The sequence below is a fragment of the Falco punctatus genome (assembly GCF_963210335.1).
Source record: "Falco punctatus genome assembly, chromosome: 6".
NCBI classification, from domain to species: domain Eukaryota; kingdom Metazoa; phylum Chordata; class Aves; order Falconiformes; family Falconidae; genus Falco; species Falco punctatus.
In genome coordinates this window covers 91,705,813-91,723,987 of record NC_137585.1, presented here as the reverse complement: position 1 = coordinate 91,723,987, position 18,175 = coordinate 91,705,813, and the positions used below count along the sequence as shown (strand labels likewise).

General features: G+C 36.3%; 1 protein-coding gene across 1 annotated transcript in view; it reads right to left on the bottom strand.

The window, feature by feature from the left end:
- The window catches only part of COG5 (component of oligomeric golgi complex 5), a 181,922-nt gene that overhangs the window by 154,301 nt on the left and 9,446 nt on the right, over nucleotides 1-18,175 (bottom strand). The window contains exon 6 of the mRNA XM_080392755.1: nucleotides 17,297-17,417. Coding sequence (XP_080248881.1) covers nucleotides 17,297-17,417 — 121 coding nt within the window. The remainder of the gene's footprint in view (nucleotides 1-17,296; nucleotides 17,418-18,175) is intronic.

The window sequence follows — 18,175 nt, the reverse complement described above, 5'->3', positions numbered from 1 at the left end:
AGTAATACATTCAACAAGCTATATAATTTACCTGGGCACAAGGAAGAATTTTTCTGCTGTTAACTGTTAGGTGTATCATACTGCAACGCACATAATAGTTATTTTTCAACATCAATGTATATGCTAGTCATCAGAATTGTGATAGCTCAGTATTTTAGACATGTGTTTGTTTCCTCTGAAGAAAGTGTTTTAGTTACCAATTGTGATTAAACCTTCAAAAGGAGAGAATACAGCATTCTTCACCAAAGTTTCAATGTAGTATTAAAAAAAATACAGAACACACTAACTTACCCTTCCCTCCTCCATTGCTCAAACAAAATACCTCCAACATATAGCTAAGGACAATCAGCTTCTGTCTTAAACTTTCCAGCTTTATATCAGCCAAATTCCACTCCCACTTCACACATTCTGCTGTAATATCACCGAATTTATCTGTTTTACACCAACAGGAGAGAAGAATCTGACTCTGCAATTACCTTCTTTTTCACAGAACACTTATGCAATTCAAGAAGGAAAATAAAACACAGGCTTTAGGGTTTGTTTTGCTGGGTGTGGGGTCTGAAAAACACAAGAAGAAAAAAAAAAAGAAAAAAGAAAAAAGAAAAGGACCCAGACTTAATAACTGACTAAGAGGAAAATTAAAATGGACTTATACCCAATGAGTGTTAAAGAAGAAGGATGTCAAGCAGGTGGAGAGTATAGGTCAAGAGGAAAAGGGCAGAAGGTGGAAGGAACCACTGCAAGGCAGCTGTGGCCATCAGGACCAGAGAAAGGTGGAGGGCAACATCCACCTGCCATGGAAAATTACTAACCTTATTTTTTAGATTATAATAAGCAAAAATACAAGAACTTATCTTTGAATCATTGAGCGTGATATGTGGTTTTGCTAAAATTGCTGGGAGGAGAGGGGAGAACAACATGAACAGCAGCTCCAGAGAAGGCTTTTGATTTAACAAATTACATACAGAATAGACAGACAAACCTAGAACACACACTATGTTACTATCTCTTTTTTCTAGAGGTAAACTATATCTTTTACCAAGTACAAAGTACACACAGACTACATGCATTCCAAGAACAGACCCGAGAAGAAAATGTTATTAGGTGTCTGTTCCCAGTTATAAATTTTAATAAACGCTATTGGATTTTCCCCAAAATCAGTACTGGTCAAGTAATCAATTGGCTGGATGCTTCGAGTGTGTTTCACTACAACAGTATGTGTTCAATTACTGGTTTTTTATCGCAATTTAATAGCAATAAATTGAAGGAGAAATATCATTAGACATCTTTATGTTCTTTGCTACAATTATACTTCAATGATTATCATAAATTGAGCCAGAATGGAAGAAATATCTTCCTGTGTATTTACTTTATAGATTTCTGTATCAGCTGTTTCCCAAAATTTTCACATAATGAAAAGAAATTCCATCAAAATGAAAAAAAAAAAACCCAAACCAAACCAAAACAAACAGATTTACAATGAAAGCTCTGTGGTAGGTAAAGAACCCGAAAATATTAAAACATGATTTACTTTTTATAGTTTGAATGAAATATATCCTTTGAATATAAGCATTTTTATATCCTCATTCTGATTCCTGACACTGCACAGCCAGCCGAGCAGGCTGATGGCACAAAGCTGTTGGCAAACTGCATGCCCTTATTTTCCTTCCAGGCTGGGTTTTTGGAAATACACTTTCGGTTTCTGTTACCCTGCTATGATCTCTAACTTCCTATCCTATCTTGCAACTGTTTAACTTGATACCATATCTCATAAACAAATCAATGTCACTGCTGAAACAACATTGCTATAAAATCTGTCACTCTGGCTATGTCAGACTGTTATTAACAAAGCAATATTAGTACAGCTTTACTTTCAACTGTACTAGGATCTCTCACAATCTGTTGTGAGATTTTACTTCAAATTAAACTCAATTTCAACTCAATTAGTAAGAGGAAAAAAAGCACAATAACTGATGACAACCTACTGATACTTTGTACCATGGTTTTCTTCCAAATCTTATTTCAAGATATTTTTTATAAACCCCTGTGACAAATAAATAAAGATGAAGGAAGCAGTAGTACCAAAAAAAACCCCAGATTCCCATGTTAGTAAATGATTACAAATATTTTTACGAATAATTGGTGATAACTTTGTTTTGCATTTACCAGTGTACTCAAAACATAAAGAAAATAGGAAAGGAACAGTACGTATCATCACAAAACAAGGGGTGAACGTGAGCACTGCTGTTGTAAAACACCTTGACGACAATGAGGAAGATCTATCATTCCTGCTAACAGCTCTAATAGCTAGTAAGTGAGATCTATCAATGAACTAGAACAAACAAACAAAAAAGATGTTAAAAGAATCTATGGGCAAAGGAAAGGTTGTGGTTCAGTAACAACAGCTGCTTCCACAGACTAAATACCTAACCCAAAAAGAACTCTTATGGAAAACTGATTTTTTGTGTTTTGCCAAAATAACCCACACCTGCACATATATGGAGTATAATATAGCTAAAATAAGAAGATTTAGCATACATATTTGTTGCTACTGCAATCAGTAAGGTATTTCATGAGAGATTTTGTTTCAGATACAACAGACTTTCCATGAGTACATCTGCATGTAGTAAAACAAAGACTGTTAGTCGAGTTACAAATTTATCTTCTGAACAGTCACCAAGAAAACACCAAATCATAAGAAATTTTCAAATTGAGTAAATTACTTCATTCTCCATGTTTAAATGCTTAAGTTTAATAATTTTGACCATATGAGGTTATATGCCCCTAAATATAAAATGGAGCTATACAATTCATCTGCAGTTGCATCAAACACGGACAAAACACAAAAAAGTGCACATGAAGGCAAGCTAGACACCTTTAAAAAGATTAATGCATTCAGAAGCTCCAGACAAATCTTGCCTCGGTTGTACAGCTTACAGAGAAGATTCCAGAAGCAGTTTAAATAAAGGGGAATAAAAGCTGGAAACTTTTGATTAGGTCAGTGAGACTTTGTTATGCCGCAATTTTGTTTCAGTCAACAATCTCAAGTTTCTGCTACATCTTTAGTTTACAAGCAAGGTCAGTTAAAACCCCGGGGGGGGGGGGGGGGGGGGGGGGCCACGTATGACAGGCGACAACTCTTTGGAATTGTAGCCAATCTGCCAATAGAAACAGTATATTCTCAAAACCATAGGATGTTCCCCCTTTTAATGAGGTTAGATCTTCACATCTTTCATTGAAGTGGCATGAAAAGAGATACGGGACCACACTCTCCTTCAGCTGAAGAGAGTCTAGTCTGCCTTTAAGATAACAAAGTCAGTAATCTGGTCTAGTGCCTGCGAGCAATGGAAGGCTGGACCTGAATGGTAAACAAATCGAAACACGGGACTACTTCACCTTCCAAACCATAACTGAGAAGACTTCATAAAATTCTTGATTAAACTAAGACTTGAAAATTACGTGCATGAGTCAGGAGACAAGGAGGAAAACCTGCTCCTGTGAAAACAGCCTATTTTTAAAGCTGTTTCCTATGTGCAAGAATTAAATCTTACTCTACACTACTCATTGCTTTGTATTACATACAGCAACACCTTCACTGATGTTTAAGGCAAGGCAGAAATGACAGCTACAGCAATACTGGCTCCCATCCAGGACCTGAACAAAGATTATCTTCAGTCTTCTTTTCGTAGCTGTTTGGTTAGATTTTTTTAACCTGAACCAACTCATGCTTTCATTAGAAATGAACAGGATAAAAGTGGTTATTATTAAGATTTGAATAACCAGTATTTACTTGAGGAATTACAACAAAATTATGTATACAATCTCATTTTTCAATTATTTTATACTTCTGAATTTGCCAGGCCTCATTTTCCAGCCCTTCGCTCTTGTCATTTTATTCTCTGCTAATCAAAGAGCCCTTCTGCGACCCTTTATTTTCTCCCCATGAATGCACCTCTACAGCCTTAATCTTCAAGAAAAAGCATCCATTTAATATCCTACTATGACATGTATAATTACATTTATTCCCAGGTAACCACAAAACTATTTTTTTATCTGTACAGCACAATTCCTTATACCAACTGCAGAAGTACATATTTGCATGACATAGCGACATGAATGCTAGAACCGAAACAACATTGGTAAAGCAATCCCAGCATGGATGCAGTCCAATTCCAATGCTTTACAGAGGTTTAGTTACAGTATTTTCACCTCTGTAAAAACTGATATCATATTTTTTCTTTTTTTTCTTTTTTTTTTTTTTTAAGTTTTATTTAAAAAGCATTTTATGTGTGTATGTTGAGCATTCAAGGTGCTCTGCCCATTCACAATTGCTCCTCCTCCAGAGGTCTGCCTTAACCTGAGGTGTACACCCACAGAAAACTACCACTACTTTATGTACCTCTGTTCCTCTCCTCCAGCTCCCCTAGTAACAAAATTACCTACCAAGAACGTAGAGCAACTGTGAGGTGAGAAGAAGATGGCATAATTAATTACTTACTTACATAGGGGAACAATACCTTAAGGGAGATTTAATTCATCTAAACTGTAGATTATGCACATAAAACAAATCTATAATACATCTACACGATTTCTTTAATCGACTAATAATCAAAACATACAAATCTGTTTGACAACACATATTTTCCATAAAACCGTGAATGACTACCATTGATTTAGCTTTACAGCCTGGAATTCTTCTTTCAAATGAATTCAACTTCTCTACTATTGTTCTACACCACCTTTGTGTCTAACTGACTTTGATTTCAACAGAAATACCCTGTTTCTCCTTCTCAGTGTTGGAACAACACGAGTTGGACCTTCCCCGTTCAGTAAGGAGTTACAAGTGAATGACTCTGGGAATCTAGTACATTTGTGTAACATCCTCCTTAGTTATTGTTGGATTACAAGTAATCCTTACTTTGTGGAAGAACAAATTACCCTGCCTCCAAAAATAAAGCAAGAGCATTTACTTGAAAATTCTCCTATTCTAAATCTTTATGAATCATCTGGAAACCTGTATATTAATTAGATTATTCCATGATAGGTGTCTTTCTGGTTCCTGCCAGCCATGGACTTTTCTGCAATATTTTAAATTTATCATAACTATACTTTACACTTGTAATGTATTCAGCTGTGTTTATATATTGTTTTCCAATTACAGTTGTTGTCTTTTCGCTTTGTCACTACATCAGAACACGCCTTTTAACAAGACTACCCTTTCTTGATTGCCAAAAAGCAAGTATTTCACAATATATTATAGTCTTCTCATTAAGCTTTCAATTTTCAGGTTTGTCAAAATACATTTGTCCAAACTACTGAAGATCCTCTGCATCGGAAAATTAACTCTTTCAAAAATGAAACATTAAACACTGGCTCTGTTCTGTTTCCCCTTATGCACCGTGACTTGCCACTCTCACAAGTGGCTTCCAAATGCAGTAAGATAGTTTATTATAAAGGAATCCAGAAAAATGTTTTCCGTGTTGATAATTCCTATATTAGAAATTGGTGATCTTTTACCACTGGTTACAAAGAACAAATAGTCTAGGTTCCCAACAACATGCTTAGACAGCAATGCTTTCATTTTTCTGGTTTACTTCAGTGGGTTGTGAAAGTAACATCTTTTGGTTTTTGTTAGCTGGCGTTCTGATCCATGTGCATTCACAGGTACTTCTACTGTAACTTCTCATTCCATTACCCCCTATGAAATTTTCCAAACATGATTTGCCACCACCATTGTTTGATCTTCTAGAGAGTATTCTAATCAAATGCTCACTTCTTTCCCTTGGAGATCACAAGTTACCTGTCCATTTCATCCATTTCTATTCTCTCTTACTCTGGCTATTTCTGAATCCGATTGTTCAAAAAGAAAAAAAAAATGCATCTGTTTTCTCAGACACACAACACTGAAGTGTTATTTCTGAACTAACCAACTAACAGTGTTCTTCAGTACAACCACCAGGTTATGCAATAATAGATGCTTCAGTCCCAGCAGAAAGAAAAAGGTATTATGAACCACTTCTCAGTGCTACTTCTTTGACCACTAAACTAATGATTTCACCACCGGCCACAGAAAAACAAAACGAAGAACACATCCTCCCAGCTACCTTCAGCTGACTTCCCTAGAAAAAATACATGTGACATTTCTTCACATCTCCATCACGGGGAAGTGATTATCTACTAAACTCAAACCACTGAGTCTGATCACCGTAGACATCATTACTCTGGGTCTGGGAGAACTAGCCTGCAGCTTGCTATTGAATTTCCAAGTACATCAACGCTCTGGAAAGGAAGAGAACAGAGAAAGTTATAAATGCCAATTCCTACCAGAGCTTCAGACAGTGCATACGCAGACCTGCCTGAAATATAAAATTGCCATTTCCTTGTAGAACCTCCACACTGAGTGGAACAGACAACTGGATCTGCGCTCTTTCAGACATAGCATTCTAGCTGTAAACGGTGTCAAACTCTACAGAACTGAATGCTTCCATACTACTTGTCAGTGTCACTGACTTGTTTGTTCACATAAGGTACTGAGTCTTAGCTCTTAACTGTTTACTTCAACCTTTATACCTATTGAAATGCAGTGGGAATACACCACCACCCAATTTAGAGATGACATCTCTCTGCTTTGCCGATACACCTGAGTTCACTTATTTTAAATTACATAATCCAACTTGCCTTCCTTTTTCTTTGTTTATTACAGTATGTAAAAGAAACTACAAATTATTTTCAAACTCTTGCCAGCTATTCTTACTCTTTACAATGCATGATAATTTACAAGATACAAAAAGATAATCTTTCAGACATTCACAGCTAACTTCTGTCTCTCTTCCCTTCTCTCTCAGCCAAAAGGAATTCTTTAAAACTTCTCATCTCTGATGTGCCCATATTATTTTAATATTTTTTTTTACTAACACAGACTTCTAAAGTCAGTGCACAAAAAAATACTAGACTCAAAGGCACACTGAGCTTGCAGGTATCTTTGGGTCTTGATAATTTTTGTACGTCGCTTGGAAACAGAAACCCATAGTTTTCATTTCTACTTTTAATTATGTACTTTTTTAAAAGAGTATGACTACGCAGTAACAGAATACTGTTTCAAAGTAATTAAAAAAAAAAAAAGAAACAACCCTCACCCCCCCACCTCTGAAGTTACATTTATCCTGTATTTGACTAAACACAAACATTCACAACTACAAGATTATCCATGTTACCGGTTCTTCCAAATCCTTTCCTATCTCCATTCTCATGAGACACCTAGCTAACAAACACAAAAATACTTCCTGTTCAAACACTTACAATGATCGAGGGATAAAGCAAAAACAAGGTCTAAACACCCTACCAGCTGCAATACCATCCTTCTGGTGGGGAACAAGTATTCCCTAACAGCAAAACAGAAACAGGTTTGGTATAATTCCTCTCCACTCTATAGGGATACTTTGCGAAGACAGCAGAAGGGGAATTTTGTAATTAGAGAAACAGAATGTAAGTACAGTTTTCAGATTTGAGAGTCACACACTTGAATTCACTGACTGCAAAACAAATAAGCAAAAAACTGGAAAAAATCCACCTTATAAGACCTGGCCTTTCTATTTAAGCTCCTAAATTAGCAAGTGTAGGATTTTGTAATCACCAGTAACTTCTTCCACATTCTTCCACCGCTCCCTTCTGTTCCACATTTCCAAACAGTTCCTCTTTCAAAATTCCCAAGCCCCCTCTGTTTCAGCCTTACCCAGGTGGGACTACAAACTACAGATATATTCTCTGGCTCTCAAACCCTAGATCACCTGATACATTACCAAAGCAGATGGAAAATACTGTAGTTTCCATGTTTTTAAGAAATAAGCAGTTCTGGCTTAATCTCAAGCACAGAACTGAACGTGCTACCAGGCAAACACTATTTGTGCCTCACGACAGTACACAAGGAAGTTTAAATGCATATTAACTGAGCAGCTGCATGACCGCTGCTGCTGCTCTGCTGTCCTGATGATAACTCCTCTCCTAGCAGAAAACACTTTTTGGTAGTCCACCACATAACCCCTTCCCCCTTTCTTCATTTTTGTCCACTATCATTTCTTTCCCACCGGAGTCCTCCGAACTGTTAGAAGTAAATAAATCAAGAGCTGTCACTCTTTGTCTGTCTCCAGATTTTACTCTACCTGCTGAAGCCCAGCTCAGTGTAATACTGGCCTACAACCAAAACTTCTGTATGTTAAAACATGACAATAGTAATCATAATTTATATTAATAATTAAATAGTAGCAATCCGATTCAGAGCAACAGATAATAAGGATGCTGAAAGAGCAAAGGCTTCCAGAAACGTAAGGAACAAAAGGTGTGGACATCTGTAACTGGGAGCAAGAAAGAGCAAAACACAGAAAATAGTCTTTAATGAGCCTTAGTTTTTCAACTAAAAACTGTCAGAAGTATTCCACATGCTACAGCAAAGGTAACTTGAACACACTGTAATTAACTTCTGACATAGCCTTGCTAAGGGGACATCAATAACATACATCTCAGGAACAGGTTAACAACCTGACATAGAAAGCAGAGTACTAAAACCCTTTTAAACTGATACACAGCCCTCTGACAAAGTCTATATGCTTGAGAGTAAAATTATAAAATGCTTAATAATACAGCAAAATCAAATTCTTCTAGTAGTTATAGCTAAAATACTAATCTCATCAAAAACAGAAATCAGCCTAATGCTAACATGAAAAAATAGTTTCATAATTCACTCAATACGGCAAATGTGAAACATGTTTATGGTTCTTTAAAAGGAAACTAGACATCAAGAAAACCCACCATTACAATTATACCTGGATTAATTTTCTAGAACTGTATGCATAAAGACAATTAAATTTCAAGAGATCTGAATAGTTATGACTTTGGAAAACAGTGACACAGCAATGAAACTACAATGAAGCTACAGTAACAGAAAATAATATTTTAAAAACCTGAGGAAATGTAAATTCAAGCCCTACTAACTTAAATATTATGTTGAAAATCAAAATTCCAACAGGTTTTTTCTTCTATCAATTCAGACTTGTCTTTTCTCTCATGTGCCTGTAATTATTTCGTGCCTTCTATTGAAAATGGTTAGAAAAAGAATGTATGCCAGAGATTAAGTAAAACATACCTACTATTTATATACAACGCTTTGTCTAAGATAAGGTTTCCAAGCTAGGAATCCTAATCACAGCAAAATACAATCTGATGGTAAAATCTGTATGTTCTGTCTCCCTGGCTCAAAGAGAACAAAGGTGTCATACACTATTAGCTTCTTATGAAAAATTTTATTAGGTTTTTCAAGTTGTTTTGTTACATGCACATTAATCCAGTATCTTATAGTGATTAGTTCTCATTAATGAACTTGTTACATACTATCAAGATATTTCTTTCTTTATTTCAAAAGCCAGCAACAAATAAACTAATATCCACAGAAGCTCCTTAATTCTGCATAAAAGGTAAAGAATGGCATGAAATAAAATTAGATGGCCTAGAACAAGATTTTTCTGTGCATAATTGAAACAGAGAAAGAAGTAAGTGTGTGATATAGCAACTACAGAAGAGCACAACTAGCTTCTAGATTCATTACACAAAATAATTTGGTTGTACAGCATAACTCATTAAATAACTAAGCAGAAGCTTGAATAGCTCTTCCTTTTATGTGATTTTACAATAAATCACGTAATGACTTTGGCAAACATGAAACCAGGAACAATACTAAGAAAATAACAAGATCTTAGTTACCAAGAGGATTTTTTGTTAGCACTATCCATAGCTTTCATGGCACTCCTTTCCTTGAAAAGACAGATCATTACAAATGTTTTTTTCTGTTTTTAATCAATGTATAAAATAACAACTTCAATTGCCTCTGTTGTATGAATGTAAGCTGAATGGTTCTATCAACACTATCACATTAAAAATAAAGAATAATTATTTTGCAATATATATGACTGTCAAAGAATGACCAGTGTTGTCCATGAGAAACATAGTAACTAGTACATATTTATTACACAATTATTTTGTGATTAAATGTACTATTAACCATACACAGTTAATCACAATGTAACTTGAGCAAAAGTCTGTCATTTTCCATTTTTACCAGCGATACTGAAGAAAAGCAGTTCAGACAGTGCATTCTACATGTATTTCACATGTGACACTGGCTCCATGTTTGTGAAGTACTTCTCATTATTTTTACTTTTTTTTGTATGCCTAATTTCAGAAAAATTAAGCTTTTATATAAAAATGAGTTCTCAAGTTTCCAAACAGTTCAAGACTCTGTTTTAAAGCTACAAATATTAAGGCTTTTTGAGTATTTAATTATTTTTTACATCTGCTCGACCTTCCCATCGGGGGGGGGGGGGGGTGGCTCGGAAAACTACAAATAAAAACTTTGCACAACAACTTTTTGCAAAATGTTCCATCCTATGGTAACACAGCCTCAGGAAAAACAAAAAAACAAACAAACAAACAAAAAAAAACCTCAACTGAAAGGAACATGACATTGAAGGACATGAAGATTACACTCAACTACAGAAAGGCATAATATATTTTAGCCCAAACCATTTCAGTGAAAGTCTGGCAGTGTTACTGCTAACACCACCAGGGACAGAAGAAAAATGTTTTAGCAAGATATCTACACTTACTATGGATGCAGATGTACCAAGTGAAGCAGTGGCATTCAAAAATAATGCAGATGGCTCTGAGCCAGTAATACAATTCAGTCCTTCTCAGCAGTACTAATTACCTCAGGCAAAGCGTCATGCCAGCATGTCCATGTAATTTCTATTAATCAAATCAGTTCACTTACCCCTACAGAACAGTGCATTGTGCTATACAGACGTATGCTATATTATTTTGGAGGACACTAAGTCTACTACAAGGCAATAAATTGCAACGTATCTAAATCCCTAAACAAAAGCACCATGAAAAGCAACTTTTCCCTCCAGACTGATGTGTGTTGTTTCTTATGAGAAACTGCGCACAGCAATATTAATATCAACAAATCTGTCTGCTCTGTGTACTAGCCGTGAAGGACCTCACCGACATGACGGTAACCAAGTCTTTCCTCACTTTAATTGCAGGCAACAAAAGACCTGCCTTGGCAATCATACACTCTACACATTTTTGCTTGGAATAAAAAAAAAAATAATTAAGTTCATTGTCGCATATGGTATGTGAAGAAGGCAGCGGTAAAAGATCGCTACCATACTATCTACGGCAGATGTTCAGACACCTTACCATTGCAAGTTTAGTAATACATGTGTACAGGTACACAACACACATTTAATGTTACTCCAAAAAACACAGCAGTTAAAATTAAACCATTTTTATACAACAATATTCAGCCTGAATGACAAACATTAGTCAGCCAATCTGCAATCACTTCAGAATAAGTCTCTGTGGTTTAGCCAGATTAATTACGCTGTTTTAATACTCAATTAATAAGGCACACTGTGGGAACAACAGGTACAGGTAATTCCAACTTGCAATAGATATGGATGAGATAACTGGTATAAAACAAGCAAGTATGAACACTTACTACTAAAATCATTTATTTAGGTTTTCAATAAATTAGAACTGTTGTTTCCCGAATACTGACTAGCAGCACTTAGTATTTTAATAAACACAAAACAATACTCAGCACTGTTCCCAAATACTAAAAACTTACAAGAGTAAATTAATATCTTCCTTAAAAACAGCTGGGTCACTGAGAAGTGGATAGTTTGCCTTCTTTCCTGGCAAAGGAAGATCAAAATACACAACGCTTACATTCACATAGTCACTACCACCTTCCTTTTCCTGCTTAGTACATTCTCCTACAGAATATTGACATAATAGTTTTTGAGGGTCGATTTTTGCAGCACTCCAGTAACACAATGAACTGTGTGAAGTTAACTTGAATGTCAGTCACAACCAGAAGAGAAGTAATTGTGTCAGAGGGGTAAGCTGAAGGTCTTTGAGGAGATTTATCTACTATTTCATCTGAAGCAGTGATAAGAAGAGGCTGAACTAAAGTGACAGCATGAATTTTCCAGTCACAGTCCTAATATTCCAGGAGGTATGCGGGCACAGAGCCCAACAAAACAACTTGTGGGAAGCAAATTTTACATTAAGCAGTCCAATTAAAAAAAAAAAAAAACCACACCACTAAAACACACACACACTCACAACCAAAAAAACAAAACCAAACCTTCCCTATAATACATTTTCTATTAACAGAGTTGGGGGAAGAACCTCTGAAAGAAACAAAGGACTTGTAGCAGGTCAGCTTACTCAGTCCTCCTGCTTCAAGGCAAAACCTCTGTATCTAAAGTATTCCTGGTATATGCTTTATCTAAACTGCTTTTAAAAAAGCTTCAAATACTGACATCACAGCTCCTCTGCAACTACCATTACCATCAGAAACACTTCCTAACATTTTCGATAAAAATTTTCTTTGCTTCATTTCAGGCCCATTACTTATTGTTTCAATCACAGTGGATATGGAGAGGCCCTTTACTCCCTTCTCATCTGAAAAACTTTCATTTATCTGAAGAACGTTACTCTGCCTCTTAGACCCCTCTCCTCCAAACCCACTGCCTATCCACAAGACCTCCAGCCATCACTACTGCTGTATTTAGGACTTTCTTCAATTAACCTACATCTTCCTTGAATGAGGTGCCTCAAAAGGGATTTGATTCTGCAGCTGAAGCATGAACAGAAGATTTGTTTCAAGTGCACTGCACACAACACCCTGCCTTATAAAGATCAGTACAAACTCCATTGCCAACGTCATGCTCATACAAAACAACAAGTGGCATGCACTCCATTCGTGAGGAACTACAAAGACTCTCTGCAGAATGCTATGCTATCCACCCAGTCATTTCTCCTATTCCTGCTGTTAACAATAACTATTTATTGCTAGGACTTTGCACTTGCCAGGAAGAGAAATTAAATCAGTTCACCTAAGATGTGTCTCCAATTCACTAAGAATATTATTCATTTTAATCCTGTTTCCCAATGTTCTTTCCATTCCTCTCTGCTTGATTATTACTTGTAATTTAATAAGGATATACCACATAACATCACTCAAATCATTAATGAAAACACTAGCCAGCTGCAGAACACATTTCAACAAAACCTCACTTGACATATTGTTGGGAGTAGTGAACAACTGATGATAACTCTTGGGGCACAGCTTTCTCAAAAATTCTGCATTCACTGTACAACGTTTTCAACTGGATTATATTGCTGACCCTGCTAGTGTGACAGTGTCAAGTGACCGATCTAAATGAAACTACAAGACAGTCCATGATCTCTCTAGTCCTAAGACCTGCTATGCTGCCAACAAAGAAAATATGGTTGGTTAAACAGGATTCATTCTTGATAAATCTATGTTGCCTACTACTTAATCGCACCTTTATATTCTAGGCTCCTAAAATACATTATTTGTTTTAGAGTAGTCAGCATTGTCCTGGAACAACTTCTATATTGAAGACACCCAAAACTGTATTTCAGTAGACCCCTTCCCCTTCATTTTATGGCTGCACATCTTAGTCACAGACTAACTCTGAGTTAACAAAAGAGCAAAATCATGGCTGCTGTGAGGGCCTGCCTACAAGTATTACATACTTACAAGGTCATTCAAGCAAATAAATTTACTTGCTGTGAAATAAACTCTAGTACAACCATATATAGAGACTAGAAGTTCATTATAATCATAAGACATCTAGGCATTTATATGAATAATGACAACATCAGTTATAGGTATTTAACAAGCAAAAGATATAAATCCTTTGCTGTCCAAAACTAGTGCTGTAACTGCTAGATGGAATCAACAACCTGTCCACAGTCAAGCTAGATACTCCCTGCACAACTAAGAATTTCTTCATCTTCATCTGATCAGTTACTGGCCACTTACAGACAGTAATTTCTGCATATCCACATACAAGACAGCAGATTGTTTAATCCCTGCATAATTTCTTCTGTGTATAGTGTATACACTTTCTTGTAACATTCTGTGGTTTAAACTTGCTTAGGAATGTTTCTTTTTCACTTGTTGTATTAAATCGTATTAAAATACCACCAAGAAGCATAGTCAGGGCATGTAATTCACTGCATTAGGCACTGTGTGACATCTGAATATGTCACTTGCTTTACCTATCAATATACTGAATTTGATTGTAAAATATGAAGAATCATCACTAGAGAAGCAGCTAATAGCTTATTCAATGGACTATCAGAGCTCTGTTTCTACTTTGCTAGAGAACCCCAAAAAGTGTGTTAGGAGGTAGAAGAGTTGCAGAAGGAAGTTTGAGGTTATATATACACACACATATATATTAATCACATTTAATCTCTAAAAATTGCATAGGGAATTAATTTCTTTTCTTACTGTGCCAAAGTGGAAAGTTAATTTCAAAGAATGTGAAAGTCCAACACAAGAGGAATTTTAGATCTACTTTAGCTTTAAGTAGAGATCTCAGTGAAAATATTACCAAATGCTTTCAAAGTAAAGTTCTTAACATCTTCTACTGGAGCTAGAGATGTGCAGAATAGCAGTAACTTAAGAAAGTATGCAATTAAAAAAACCCTTCCCAGTAAAAGCTACCATTTCTTGTAGTCCCTCTGACTGACCTCTACTTCCAATTTCACAATTTTATATTTTTGTATCTTTTCCCATCACTGCAAAATAAACTTCAAGACACAACTAGGTAAAAGCTGTAAGTGAACTAACATAGATTTGCTGAGGAAATAGACGTTGAATACATACACCTTAAACAGGCACACACATTTGTGTCCCCCAAACTTATACACAGACTACAACAGTACGTAAAAACTAAATGGCCAGTTAATACCCAGAATAACCCCTGTAAGTAATAAAAGATATATTATACTATAGAAAGTACAGAGCTTTCAAAGTAGTATCACAGTACTGCTGCTTTCAACAAAGCAGAAATTATATTGCACCACACAAAATAGGAAAGTAACAAACACTGGGAAGAGCTCTTCCCTGACAGAGCACCAAAAGGGATATTCAGAAATATCTGGCTAAAACTACAAATTAATATTAATCTTGGCCATGATCTCCAATTCAAAAGCAAGTCTCCATGACACAGAGCTCCATATCCAGCACCAGGCTTTCACACCACTCATGTCTACCACCTATTTGCTACCATCAGATGTTGCAGTACTTCCCAAGCCCTCCCAATGCTTGTGTAATCTCACCACCAAATAACCAGTGCCGGTTCCCCATGATTCCCACCCTCCGGATGACACAGACCACTACATCACATCTCCCACCTTTCTGAAGCACAGCATTTCTACAGCTTCACCCCATGTCGCCACAGCCTTACCGCTCTCCTGCCCCACACCATCACCACCCTACAGATCTCACACACCCCAATGCTTTCTAAAGCCAGACGCACAGGACAGTGTTTCCCCAACCATACCCCAAAATCCAGCCTCCCAGCAACACACCACCTTCCCACTGACTCCTACTCCAGTACCCTGAGCCATGTTGACTCCAGCCATCGCACATTTTCCTCCCCTCCAAACAGCGCTGCCCCATATCCAGTAAGGCACCACCTCACCACACAGGACAGACACCTCCAATCCACCAACCAGCCACTCCTCAGCAGGGTGTTTCGATCCACTCACATGCTGGGCATCACGGCCAGCTGGGAGGCAGTAAGAATCAGACCAGCCAAGGTGGCCAGCAGAAGATAACGAAGAGCAGAGCACCAGAAGATGAGGGAGGGATGCAGATAGAGAGGTAAAAGAGAAGAAAGAGAGACCAGGAAAAGAGAGGGAGAGAGAAATGACAGTAGACAAGTGATTTTACCTGGCCATAAACCATCCAGAATTAACCATTAATTGATGGTTAAATTAGAGACCACAAGCCTTGGCTCCTCCCCTACGGACTGTAGGATGAAAGTCAAAAGGGCTTCCTAAGGGCTTCCATCTCCCTACATCCTTAACAATAATAATTCCTCATACTTTTCTAAGCTTCAGGAAAAGATCAAGTATTTGAAAAAAAAGAAACTCAAAAGACTGTGACACTTCAACAGAAGGAAATGCAAGCTCTTTTTTTAAGTGGCAAAAGAAAAAAGAAGAGAGGAAGGAGAGTGATAAAAGGCATTTTCTTTAAAAGAAAGAAATTCTAAAATCTACACGAGAAACATCTCAGATTTTACCATTAAATTGTGCTAATTATTTGAACAGGATCTAGCATCTCGTTAATCCCACAAGACCTGTAATTCAGGTAGTTAAAAGACAGTACTGTTTTATATATCCTGAAGATGTGAAGGGAGACCAAAATGGAAAGAAAATTAAAAAATCAGAAAAAATACTCTAGCTTAGAATGCTACAGTTGATGCTTAAGTGCTTCAAACTGATACACTAAACAAATATATAAATTTTCCATTTACAACACAGCATCTGCTAATTATAAGACTAAGTCATTGTCTAATAATTTTTTGATTACACTGTACAAAAAGAGCAGTAGTGACAAATATGCACAATAAACCTCAGGATGATTCTGAATGTTTGATAGTTCATCCCTCCCACAACCTAATTTTGGAAGCTGAAATTTGAATACCATTAAATCAAAGGAGAAACAGCTGGCAAGATACCATATGCAACACCGGCTACTAGCTCAAAGACTAATAGGATGCTCCTCACTGCATCCTGCAGCACAGTGTGGAAATACCAAAGCTAGCTCAAGTACAGAAAATAATCTAGCAATGTTACATGAGCTTCATGAGAACTATTTCATCATTCCTCCTAAAAACCAATAAAATACAGAGCAAGTTGCTACGGCAGCAAAATGCTTCCAGTATCTGAATTACGTTAGGTTTCTGCATATCGCACCATGTATGGCTTTCACAAAGTTCACAGGGCCAATAATATTCTTTTAGGACGTAAACTGTAATTCAAACTATGCTTTATTGTAGTTGCAACATCTTCCAAATGCTAAATACATATCTGCTACCTGTGAAGGCATTTTATATAAACAAAAACCAGTAAGAAATTAATTGCTTCATAAAAAAATTGTTGCCCAAAAGAACACGTTATAACCATAGAATTTTCATGTTATTAAATACTTTTACCTGGAGAAGTCATATGAAAAAAATTAAAGTACAAATGAGTTCTGTCCACACCATTTCTCAATTCAAATCAGGAAGTAGACAGCAAGAACCATAGTAAAAAGTTTTGGGGATTTATTTGTTTTTTAAGTCACACACTAGTGTGAGTCACAAGTACAAGCTAAAAATTCCTCTAAAAGTAACTACAAAGGACTCACCAAGTTCATTGAGACTCTGGGCAGCTTTTGTTATCTCTCTGCTTCCTCCTTGCAGTTGTCCTTGAAGTCTCTTACTGAGATACAAGATGCGTATTATCCTCCGCAGCAAGTCACAGGCAGCCTGCAGAGAAATCATAGCATTAGGGGATATTATCAGTACGTTATGATCACATTATTAAGCCTCAAATACAGAAATATTTTAACCAAAAAAATGAAGTTTAGAACACTTAAATCCTCTTGTTCAGGATTTTTTAACATGACTTTAGGCAATATAAATCAATACTTTCTAAAGCTGGTAATTATGTTCACAGGGCTACTGAGACTATATTATCATTACTAGTAAAAAACAAACAAAAAACTCAGAACCCTATGGCAGAGACACGGTCTACTTCTATCTAGAAGCAAGCTTTACTTTACATTGCACATCTCTCCTCAATATTCCCCCGCTCTCTAAGCTTTAGTAAAATTAAGAAGTTGGCCTTGTCAATTAAGCCTTGCTTAATGATCCAAAATAAGCAAAATGACAGCACTTACTTCAGAGGACAATAAAAATTAAAGGTTAAAACGTTATTACAAACATTGACTTTTATGATAGGAATATATTTTAAAACTCATTTTCAGCAAAACTTTCATAAGGCCCATCACCTTCATTCAGTCAACTGTTCCCATTCTTTCATAGTTTATTAAAATACACAGCATTCTTGGCTAAAAATTAAGATGATTGCATATGTAAATTTTAAGTAAACATATTTGTGCATATTTTCATTAGCACCGATTTAGAAAAAAAGGGCACTGCTGATATATGAATCAAACATAATAGTTTCATAATTTTTCACTCAACTAAGATCTTCAAACGCGTCTTCTCCTTCTACACAGTAA